At 25.0% G+C, this 11,263-nt stretch overlaps 1 protein-coding gene across 1 annotated transcript; it reads right to left on the reverse strand.

The window, feature by feature from the left end:
• Positions 1-1,568: 1,568 nt before the first annotated feature.
• On the reverse strand, positions 1,569-10,813 carry LOC112685613 (beta-glucuronidase-like). Its single transcript, XM_025557548.1, has 12 exons — positions 10,406-10,813; positions 10,087-10,269; positions 9,031-9,206; positions 8,775-8,920; positions 8,411-8,601; positions 6,472-6,609; positions 3,648-3,820; positions 3,442-3,585; positions 3,000-3,084; positions 2,681-2,857; positions 1,908-2,049; positions 1,569-1,828 (listed from the first exon to the last, which is right to left on the reverse strand). Exons 1-12 carry the CDS (start codon positions 10,610-10,612, stop codon positions 1,683-1,685), a joined length of 1,908 nt encoding a protein of 635 aa, XP_025413333.1. The 5' UTR covers positions 10,613-10,813; the 3' UTR covers positions 1,569-1,682.
• Positions 10,814-11,263: the final 450 nt, after the last annotated feature.

Here is an 11,263-nt window from a genome sequence, read left to right on the forward strand (position 1 = left end):
ATCATATTTTGATAATCGCCGGCTGGTCGAACACGCGCGCACGACGAGGAGAAGGCGGCCGGCCGGACGATATCGCCTAATTAATCGCACTCGGACCGGACGGACAATCAGCGCTAATTTTCTCTTTCATTATTTATACGATCACCTTTTCGACCGTCCGATATAAATATGTAATTACACTCCTATTACCGCGTTTATACTAATCTGCACAGCACTTCGACCGCCGCTGCACCTACATACAAGGCGTAACACGGTATTTATGCAATATTACATATCGCGTGGTGCTATTAAAATATTATCCAAACGGTTTGCGCAACGTACGCCCGTAGCTGTTGTTTTTGTTTAAAACGCATTTTTTTCATTCCGTGTGTATTACTAGAGTACATTCGATTTGAAAGCACATTTTTCGTTCCACATATGTCTTTCAAATCGTAATAGTACGTGAACGAATTATTATGCATCGTCGTAAGTGACCACAGGTTATTTTTAGACTTTTGTCACATTTCGCTGTTAGATACAACAAAAACAAAACACGTAGGCAATGAAATAATATCTGGTCCTAGATAATCTAATCTAACCGTTTGCTTAAGTTGTTTTAATTATAGTTAATAAAAATAAACAATAAAATACTTTTGTTTGCTCAAATTTAAATTAAAAATTGAGCCCACGTACACATATTTAAATTGCTTATAAAATACCTTTAGGACCGGTCTTTATAAATATGAGCGAGGACTTCAAATAAAAGTCTACGAACCTACACGAAAAATAATTTACAATTACTTACACGAGTTTCTTCCGCTATATATATATACAATGAAATAACAAAACATTTTAGTATCGGATGGATTTATTTGCAGAAACATTTTATCAATATTAAACAAGATCACATTGTATATTTCATGTAATAAACAAATCACATATTGATCACATGGTTCGCACGATAAAGCACGTTATTTTTCTTGTTTTTAACTGCTGTAGTTAAAGCTATATACTACATAAATATTAATCAATAAAATTGCATATAAAAATATATATACTTAATAATTCAATAAAATAATTAATTATTAAAAAAACAAAACAGAAATCAATGGTTTTTAATTTTTGATAGCGTTAAGGGTGCAACTGAAAATATATCAATTAGATTTAAAATTTAAAATACTTATTCGATTTTACTTGAGAATGTTTTTCGATGAGGTATTAAAATAACTATTATTATTTTTTTTTTTTTAATACATATGATTGAAAACAAATTCGTTTTATACTTATGATTTAAAAATACAATATAATTTAATTGATTTTTGCAAGTTGTATATTAACCCAAATTTAAATTTTATTAAAATATTAATCTTGGTTGAAATAAAACTATGCAATTTCAGACAACTGTAGACTTTTACTTTATTTGCTTTACTTTAGACTTTTTAATATTAGAAAAGTTTTTCTTAGTAGAATTGAGTCTAAAAATATTAAGTTTATATAACTCATAAGAACATTAGTATTTGCATAATAGCTAGCCGAACGTGTATAATTTGCAATTTAAAGATATGTGAGTGATAAATAATTATACGCTGTTATTATAAAGTTTGTGTATTTTTAATTTACACAAATTTGAAAAGTAAATTACTCGAAAAATAGAAGCATACTATACTATTGATTTAGTATAATATTTTTGTGTAAATTTTAAATTAATTTATACAATTCAAAGATTTATTCTGATGTGCAGAATTGCTTAAAAATTTATTGAAACGTTCTTTGACCAAATACGCGGCCATCTTAGGCTGTCGTTCTCTGGTAAACAAACCTTTTACACACAACCCAGGTCTTATGTACTCTAAAAAATAAATATAATTTAAATTAGCACATAATTGGTATAGAAATAAATAGGTGTATAGGTATTTATTTTTTTTTACCTTGAGGTGTTTTAAAATCAGCGAAATTCCATATCATTTCTCCTAAAATTGGTACTCCATTTTCTATTAATGAATCAAAAGTTTTGAAGTGTTCTTGGAGCAGAGTTACGTGATAATCTTCACTCCACATGGTTTCTGGTAGCTTAAATTTCATAACATTAAAAAAAATATTAAACATAATTATTATATAGTTTTTGATACAAAATAACATAGTTTGTGAAGTAATAAAATTGTTCTAAAAAATATTGTTGTTTATAACTAGCTAATTATTATTGAGCCTATATATTATTATTATTTTAATATATATTTGAAAACATTTAAAATTATACATTATGTTTATACGAATACTAAGTTAGTAATCATCTCATTTATCTGATTTATTTGGTCTGCTATACCTAGTAGAATTTTTAGAACATTGTGCAATGCATCGATGTGCATACTACTGTTAGGTATACCTATAATACTAACTTCTTATAAATATTAATCCAATCAAATGTAAAACTTTTATAAGTAATCTTTACCTTTACTATTTTACTTTTATAATATTCAATACAATAAATCGATTACAGTTTTAAATTAATTTATCAATAAGTAAATAAAAAATGAATAGAAAATTATTAACATAGAATATTTTGATAATAATTAACATTTTACCTATACTAATTTAAATTTTTTTAATTTAATTTAATTTCGTTTTTAATATTTTTTCAAAAAATTTGTATTTCTTTTTTTACAAATACAATTAAGTAAGACCTACCATTCTTATGCCTTACCGAATGTAATCCAGAAAGTGAACCAGCGCCATACTCAGTAAATAACATAGGTTTCTTATATATTTTGGTAAATGCTACAAATTCTTTGTATATTTGGTATTTAATAACATCTAAATGACCTGAATCGCTATACCAGCTGCTGTATCGGTTTAAAGTTAAAATGTCCATGAATTCAATCTATTGTTATAAAAATAAATTAGTTAATCATGAATAGAAACTATTTAGTTAACTCAAATTAATTACAAAAAAATTCAGTAAAAAATTTATAAATATGATAATTGATTTAGGTAGTTGTAATAGTAGAAATGAAATATTTTACCGCTTTAGCATTTTGAATCTGTTGACTATTAACAAAAGTAATTGGTCGTGACTGATCCAATCGTCGTACATGTTGATAAAGTTCTCTGGAAATATAAAATAAATTATATACAAAATAGGTATACTACAACCCCAATAGAGATAGAAAATCAGACATCGTCATATTAATGGAAAATCATTTTTGTTGCTTAAAAATATTTTTCCGAGGTGATGAAGGTTTATTTTTCATGCACAATGATTAGTTTTACCCACATGTCATAAGTAATACATTATTATACAATTTGCAACTTAGTAAAATTTACTTATGAGCTTCATTTCACTTTACATATACTTACAATTTAAGCCAAGAATCATTAACCTTTTAGAATTAAGAACTCTTTTTTTTTTTTTATTTCAAATTATAAATTCTACTAAATTATTTCAATTTATTTAAAATAACTCACTGAAAATATGCTACCGATGAATTTAAATGGTTACTTGGTTCATTAGCCAATGACCACATAATAACACTTGGATGATTTTTGTCCCGATTTACGTTTTCTGTCATTGTACGTTTGTGAAACTCCAACAAATTTGATCCAAATAACCTATAAACATTTATTAGAACAAAAAATTAGTTTAATTCAAATATTTTATCTACAATTCTTACTTTATACTGCACGCAGCGCTTTCTACAATTACCAAAATGCCTTCCTCATCGGCTTGTTGTAATGTTTCTTCTGCATATGGATAATGGGATGTACGAAAAGAATTAGCACCCAACCATTTAATTAAATAAAAGTCTCTAGCACTCAATGCATCATCATAACCTCTTCCACGTATCTGTGAAACATAAGTATTTATTTATGTAGTTTGATAATTAAATCTATATTTTTAGGAATAAGAAAAATTAAACTATATTTAAACCAAAAATGTAATGTTTAAAAATGTTTTACAGACCTATAATTGAATAACAAATTAATAATAAAGCACATTTTGTAGTATTTTAAATATTTTTGTAGACAATATATATAAAAATAAAACAAATAAAAAATAAAATACAAATATTTTAAGATATTAGACATATCTAGATGTGTCTAATATCTTAAAACGTTTCTTTTTCCTTTTCGTTTTAGAATTGTACAATTGGTATGGATAATAGATTACTAATTATAGTTTACACGACTATTATTATTACACCATTATTTTAAAGATTTTGATGGTAAAATAATTCAACACCTTAGACCTGAATTAACATTGATTAAGGCGATAATATTACAAAATAGTTTGTTATTATCGGTCTACAACAGCAAATTCGAACCTGGGGTTAATTACCCACAAAGGGTAAAACAGAATTTTTTGAGGAGATAAAGAATAGATAATTTTTATTTTATTTTATGTACTTTATACCTATTATTATTTTATTACCTTCAAATAATATTTATGCGTTGTACTCTTGATTATCCTAGGTCTTCTGTGGAACGAATCATGTACATATGTACTAACAAAAAATATAAAAATATAATGTTCCTTTACATAATACATCAGAAACTGAAACCCAACCGTAAAGAACCGATTCTGGAACCGGAATCTTGGCCAAATTATAGAACCTTTATCTTTAAGGAAAACTTAAATTTCAAAAAACTCAAACCGAAACTGGAATCTTAATCATAAAATAATTTTGACTTTAGGTTCTAAAATGTTTTTTTGGTTCTTATGATATAACCAGTGTTGAGCCCGAATAATTTAAATAAAGATAAGAATAAGTTCAAGTAAAATTATCTTTATAAAATAAAAGTAGATAACTATATATTATATTGTCAAAAAAAAAAATAATTATCAGGCCTAACACGAATAAAACATTTTGTATTTGTTTGAGACGTCTGCAATGTGTCTCGATTTCAAAGTGTTTTATTTGTTAATTTACTTATCAATTACTTATGTTAATAGTCAACAGATTCAAAATGCTAAAAAATAACTAATATAATACTATAACAATTTTATAGCATTATGATTCATAGAATTACCTATATCATTCTTTATTTATATTTTAACTGTAATATCTTCGTAATTTCTTAAAGAATACAACCAAAAGTAAAGTGTATTATAATAACTATAAGAGTTTGTGATAAAAAACAAAACAAAAACATTTCATTTTTTACGTAAATTGAACTTAATAGCAAAATCTTCATAAGTATCTACAATTTTTATTTATAGTTATAATAATTTTCAAAAAATGCACATTCTTTCAATAGAAAAGTGGAATATTTCACATTGAAGTGCATGTTTTTTATTTTTTCCCATTAAAAAAAAAGTTTGAACCGAAATCGACACTATAATTTTGTATTTTACCATGTATAATACCAAAACCTAAACGGGAACCGTGGTTTTATAGATTAATGAATCGGAACTGAAACTGAAGTCTTTAAAATCAGAAAGGTTCCAAAGGTATTCGGTCATTGATATGTATGTACATCATTACGGTTCTATGAATCGGTTATAATGGAGTTGCAATAACCCGATGATGCGGATTGTATGTTAAGCCTAGCACACGCGCTTTTATATAAGGAAGGTCATATTTAGAGCTCGGAAGTTGTTGCATTTGCATGTTTTTTTTGCACGATTGGATTTATTGCCAAGTGAGCTAGAAATTCGTTCCAAGACACTACGAAAACCATATCAAAAATTTATAGTGCATATTTTTGCATATTTAGTGATTTTTAGATTTTATAGCATATTTCTTAACTTTACAATTTCTTAGAGCATATTTTATGATTTTTGAAGATTCAAAATGAAAATTCGAAAAATAAAAAATTAATTAATTCATATTGAGAGAACTTTCTTAATATTCTTGTATTGTATTTTTCAAATTTCCATTTGACATTAAAAACAATGTTTTTCTCCTATTGGTTTATATAATATACATAAATTTATAAATTATAATTACTGCTAGCTTCATCTAAAATAAAATATTATACAAATATCAAATAGGAGCAGCTGCTATCGAAATACAATGATTTTCTATAACTATTTTTCTAGGAAATAATGATAATTGAACATTCTACTAGTGCATTTTATTTTATTCAAGAAACATTTTTAACGCTATTTTATTATTATTATTATTTTTTTTTTTAAATCAAAATTATTTTTATTACTTTGATTTTTCTATAATTATAATTTTATAAAATATTTGTGCAAATGAAAATTTTGTGTACAAAAATAAAATATAAGTGTATATTTTTAGAGCATATTTGTACTTTTTTAGGCGCATAAGTGCATGCATTTATAGTATTTTTTAAGTGCATTAAGTTCCGAGCCCTAGTCATATTCTATTATCTAACCCGATTAATGGGTAATTGTTTCAAAATTATTGGGAACCACTAGTCTACACTATGTATAATGTATTAAAATAACCTATTTCAATCGTTGACAATTTAAAGTAATGTTTCGCTATAAAATATAAAAATAATATATTAAAAATATTAATCACTAACTATAAAATCTTCATGCTTTCCAAATCCTCTTAAATAAATTGGTTCATCATTTAGTAATAATTCTTTCGATGTCCATTGTAGAGTTCGAACACCAATTTTCATACGATAGTAATCAGAATTTTCGTTGTTAGTTTTCACCTAAACATAATTTCAAATTTGAATATGTCCTATATTTATGACACTTTTTATCTCAATTAATGTTTGTGTTTTCAAAATTGTTAGTATAATTTGAATTAGGTACATTATTTTTTCTGCTCCTGTTATCTAAATGTCATATAAGTATAATTACAAATATTCATTATCAACATTTTAAATACTAATTCAATAAATTTATATTTGTAATTTAAAAAAGACTATTGAGACAAATACAATCGATATTTGACTGTAATTCATTAATATCAGAAAAAACATATTTTTAAATAATTAGGATTTAAAATTAAATGTAATACGTTTTTAATATAATGTATAAGCCTAAACATTTCGATAACACAAAAATTGGCTGAAAAAATAAATATTTTTATAGTTAAATGTATGGGCACACTCAAATTGTCTCCAGGGATGGCTTGTTATAAGATTACCATAAGCGAACGCCTCTTGTCCAAAAAAGTGTAGGTTTGTATCTGCAATGGGTAATTAACTAAAGTATATGTAATATGATGTATAATAAATGTACATTAATCTACAATGCATATATATAATTATATCCACATCAGTGGTCTAAAACTACATATAAGCAATCTGTGATAATTTATAATATTTATAATAATTTAGTAAAATTAATTAGACAATTGGTGGTTTTATAAGGCTAAAAAACTAGTTGTAGAAACTCAAGCCGTCACTGATCTCAAAAATTATATATAGGTAGATTAGTAAAAATATTATCTTTGTTTGTTGTCATATACTCAATGTATAATATACATATTATGTTCAAAAATTCATAATAATTAAAATTGAAAGCTACAGAAGAAGAAGAAGTATATTCCTACCATAACATTTTTTAATGCAACAAAAACAAAATTTTCGAACTTTTTCCCAGTCAACATTTGAAGGAATAAAACTCGTTTTGAGAGTTCATATTATTGAAAGATGTATTTATTTTAAAAATCTAGAAAAAAAAAATACTACATTTTTAAATTATTTTTATTATAAATAACTAATTGAAAAAATAAAGATTAAAAAAGAATACCCTACTATTTCTTTATCCTGTATTGGATGGTTTTTTTGCAATTAATTCGTATTATACTTGTAAGTTTTGAGAAAATTTATTGTTTCGTCATATAATTTATATTTAAAAATTATTAATAGTCATTTTCAAGAATGGAATTAATTGGCACAGTAAAATGGAAAGATTTAATAATGGTGGCGAAAACTTAAATAGTACTAAGAGCTAGAATAAGAAGAAAAATTAATAGTAGTTTACTGATAAGTAATATTGATAACTCACTTCATTAACACCCCTCCCTCCCATTGAATTCCTGAGAACACTACTTCCGCCATGTATTTCAATGTGTCCTTGTGTATTTACTCCATTAATATTTACTTTATAGTCGTTAACAAAATATAGTTTTATTAGTGCTTAGATGATGCGATTTAAAACCACTGTGAACAATATCTTCAAATTTACCAGCCTACTTTAAATTAGATTTAAAATTTCGAACCATCCGCTTAATGTATATATGATATAGAAAATAAAGGTGGGTATAATTTTAAATTTCAACTAATATCGATGTTGATGTTAAACCTACATCGATTTTGTACAGAATGGGCATGCTATGGAAGAAATTCAGAGTAATTAGTGTACTCGAATTACTTCTTAAATATGCAGAGGCAATTCAAGTGAAAAAATAACCTACCTTGATTTGAGAAACAATTTGTGCGCGTTGAAATATAAATAAAATACATATTTTTTTTTTTTTTAATTAAAAATATTTAATAATACTTGAAAAGTATATAAGTAGGCAATCTGTTTTTTCCCGGACATAATTGGCCACCAAGGAATTACGTTTGGTATTATTAGTTTTCCAAAACACGTATCAGATTCAGCAACTGTATTTCGATTAACATCCAAAAGTGTAATATGACATGTAGAAATATTTATTCCACAAATATCTACTTTATAGTCAACGATTCCTTTAAAAAATTTAATAATATTTATTACAATTTTTCTGTAAGATATATTTTAATTTTTCAATTGGTCATAATATATGATATTTAGTATTTTGAATTTACCATGAGCTAAAACTTTAAAAATCAACGTTATAAATTTACCTAATACGTTATAACCTTAACCTTATAAACGTTACCTTCAGAATTATTTCCAAAACTAGTTAATATAGTAATATCGCAAACATAAGCTTTAGGAGTAGTGTATATTTGGACCGCTCTGTTTATACCAGAATAATCGAAGTAGTCAAAATCATGGGAATATATTCTATAACCTTTTGGGTACCTGTAAACATTATTATAAAATTATAAAATATGTATATAATAATATATACCTAATTTAATCACCAATTATAATTAACTTATAAACATGAATTAAAAATTATATATTTGTACTTGTAAGTATTGTTAGGGAATGTCGTAAATCCCTGTGGAATAGTATCTGGCGTCAGGGTGTTATTTACAGCAACAACGATTAGATTAGATTCACCATATTTAAGTAAATTGGTAGCATCGCCGGTAAATGGTAAATGACCACCTTCATGGTCTACACATAACTGTCCGTTTAACCACTGGAATCATATTACACTGTGGTCTATTATAATGTTATTAGTATATGCTAATATATAAAGAAAATATGTCATCATTTTATCATAATATTGCAAAATTGTTAAATTATCAATAAATACTCTAAAATGCACTAATTATATAGTTTATATATATATATTTTTGCTATAAAATATTTTTAATTTCATTGTTCATAATTATTGTTTTTTAAAAAAAAATTTATTTTACAAAATACTATGTTTACTAAATAAAATTTAATTATTTGCTGTAATGTTGTTGTGACAAAGGAAAAAATAAAAAAATAAAATAAAAATACCAAAAACCTCAGTACTTGTCAATCACTTATAACAAATCATAATAGGAAAATAATAATTAATTTTAATTCCAATGATAAATATTAAATACCAACTTATTAAATAGTTTGAAATAAATCACTCGTAAATTAAAATAAAACTTAATTTAAGTTCAGTTGATTTGAATATTAGTAAAAAGTAAATAATATTATACATTTTGTATTAATTATTTATATTTTCCACTAATAAATATCTTAACAATTAACTTTTATAACTTAATGAAATATTTTTCTATACATATATTTTACGGCATTCAATATACTTCTTATTAAAAGATTTTTTAACTCTATAAAAATCGAAGTTAATTTTGAGTATTTTGATAATATATAATAGAGATATAATAGATAATTAATATAAAACCATAGTAAGTAAATAAAAATTTTCTACAAATTAAAAATATACCAAATAGATATTAGTACTTACGAAACGAAGTGAAAGAAGACTATGGCTAAATGAGTAATGTTTACTTTAGGAAGTAAATTAAAGCCCCTGGTTAAGTCAATAACTGTAAAATAAAATATGTTATACTTACCACAGTTGATTTGAAATGTACACTACCAAATCGTAAAAATACATTTAGTTGATCTTTGGTCCATCTTTTTGGTACATAAAACTCATATTGATACCAAGACCAACCAACATAATCTCGGATAGTTGAGTTAGTAGAAATATCGTTATAACTGGATGGTACGGGAATTTTCCAAAAATCACCTAACTAAAAAATATAACAATCATATCAAATATAATAGATAATAATAATTTAGTTAGTTTTTACATAGAACTCAAAAGGAGCTATTAGAAAATTTGATATATACAAAATAATTATACTTGTATGTTTTTTAAAAACTTACTGTATCAAATCTCTTTGTATACCATTTCTCATCAAACCCGATCATCTGATTGAATAGTGGAGATATCTTGAAGTTCCATAATCCATGTAGAGTACGTAGTTCACGACTTTCACTTTCCACCGGGTAAAGAATATTTGCAGAAGAGCAGGCGACAAATGTCGCCGATGATAAAAAATACACGATGGCTAAAAATCTGACCACCATCATGGAATAATCTTTTAAAACTTATTCTGAAACTAATTTTCAATGTAAGAGTTCATTACTAAACATCTGTGCTGTGTGAAAATAAACATCTGTGAACCGGTTTTTTAGGGACAGATGGTGAGACTATATAAACAATACAGCATGCGCCTGTATACATATACCTAAGACACTAAAGACATTTAAAAATAAACTGTACATTATACATTACAATATACATTCGTTAGTAAAACATAAAATATAGAAGGTTTGGTATCTTGTGTAACAGGTTTTTTCATTAAAAAAAAAATATTTATTAAAATAAACTAATAAGCTAATTTATTCAAGTCTTTAACAAATTATTACATATATTAATTTTGTTGTCATTGAATCCTCAAAAGAGTCATTAATTTATTACATGCTATAAATTAGAATAAAATTACATTTTTGATTCAAATGAATACGATGGCGTTACAAATCGATCAACATAATTAACTAAATATCATTGTAACTAACTTTTAAAAAATTACGACGACAATAAATTTTATTTTAAAAGCACATAATAGGTATTGTAGTATTTAGTAATGAATTAATTTAAAATTATTATATGGTTCATTATGACATTATGCTAAATAATTATGTATATACAATAGAAACTCGTTAACCGTTAGATACTCT

This window comes from Sipha flava, unplaced genomic scaffold (assembly GCF_003268045.1).
Source record: "Sipha flava isolate LNK unplaced genomic scaffold, YSA_version1 284_pilon_pilon, whole genome shotgun sequence".
Classification (NCBI taxonomy): Eukaryota; Metazoa; Arthropoda; class Insecta; order Hemiptera; family Aphididae; genus Sipha; species Sipha flava.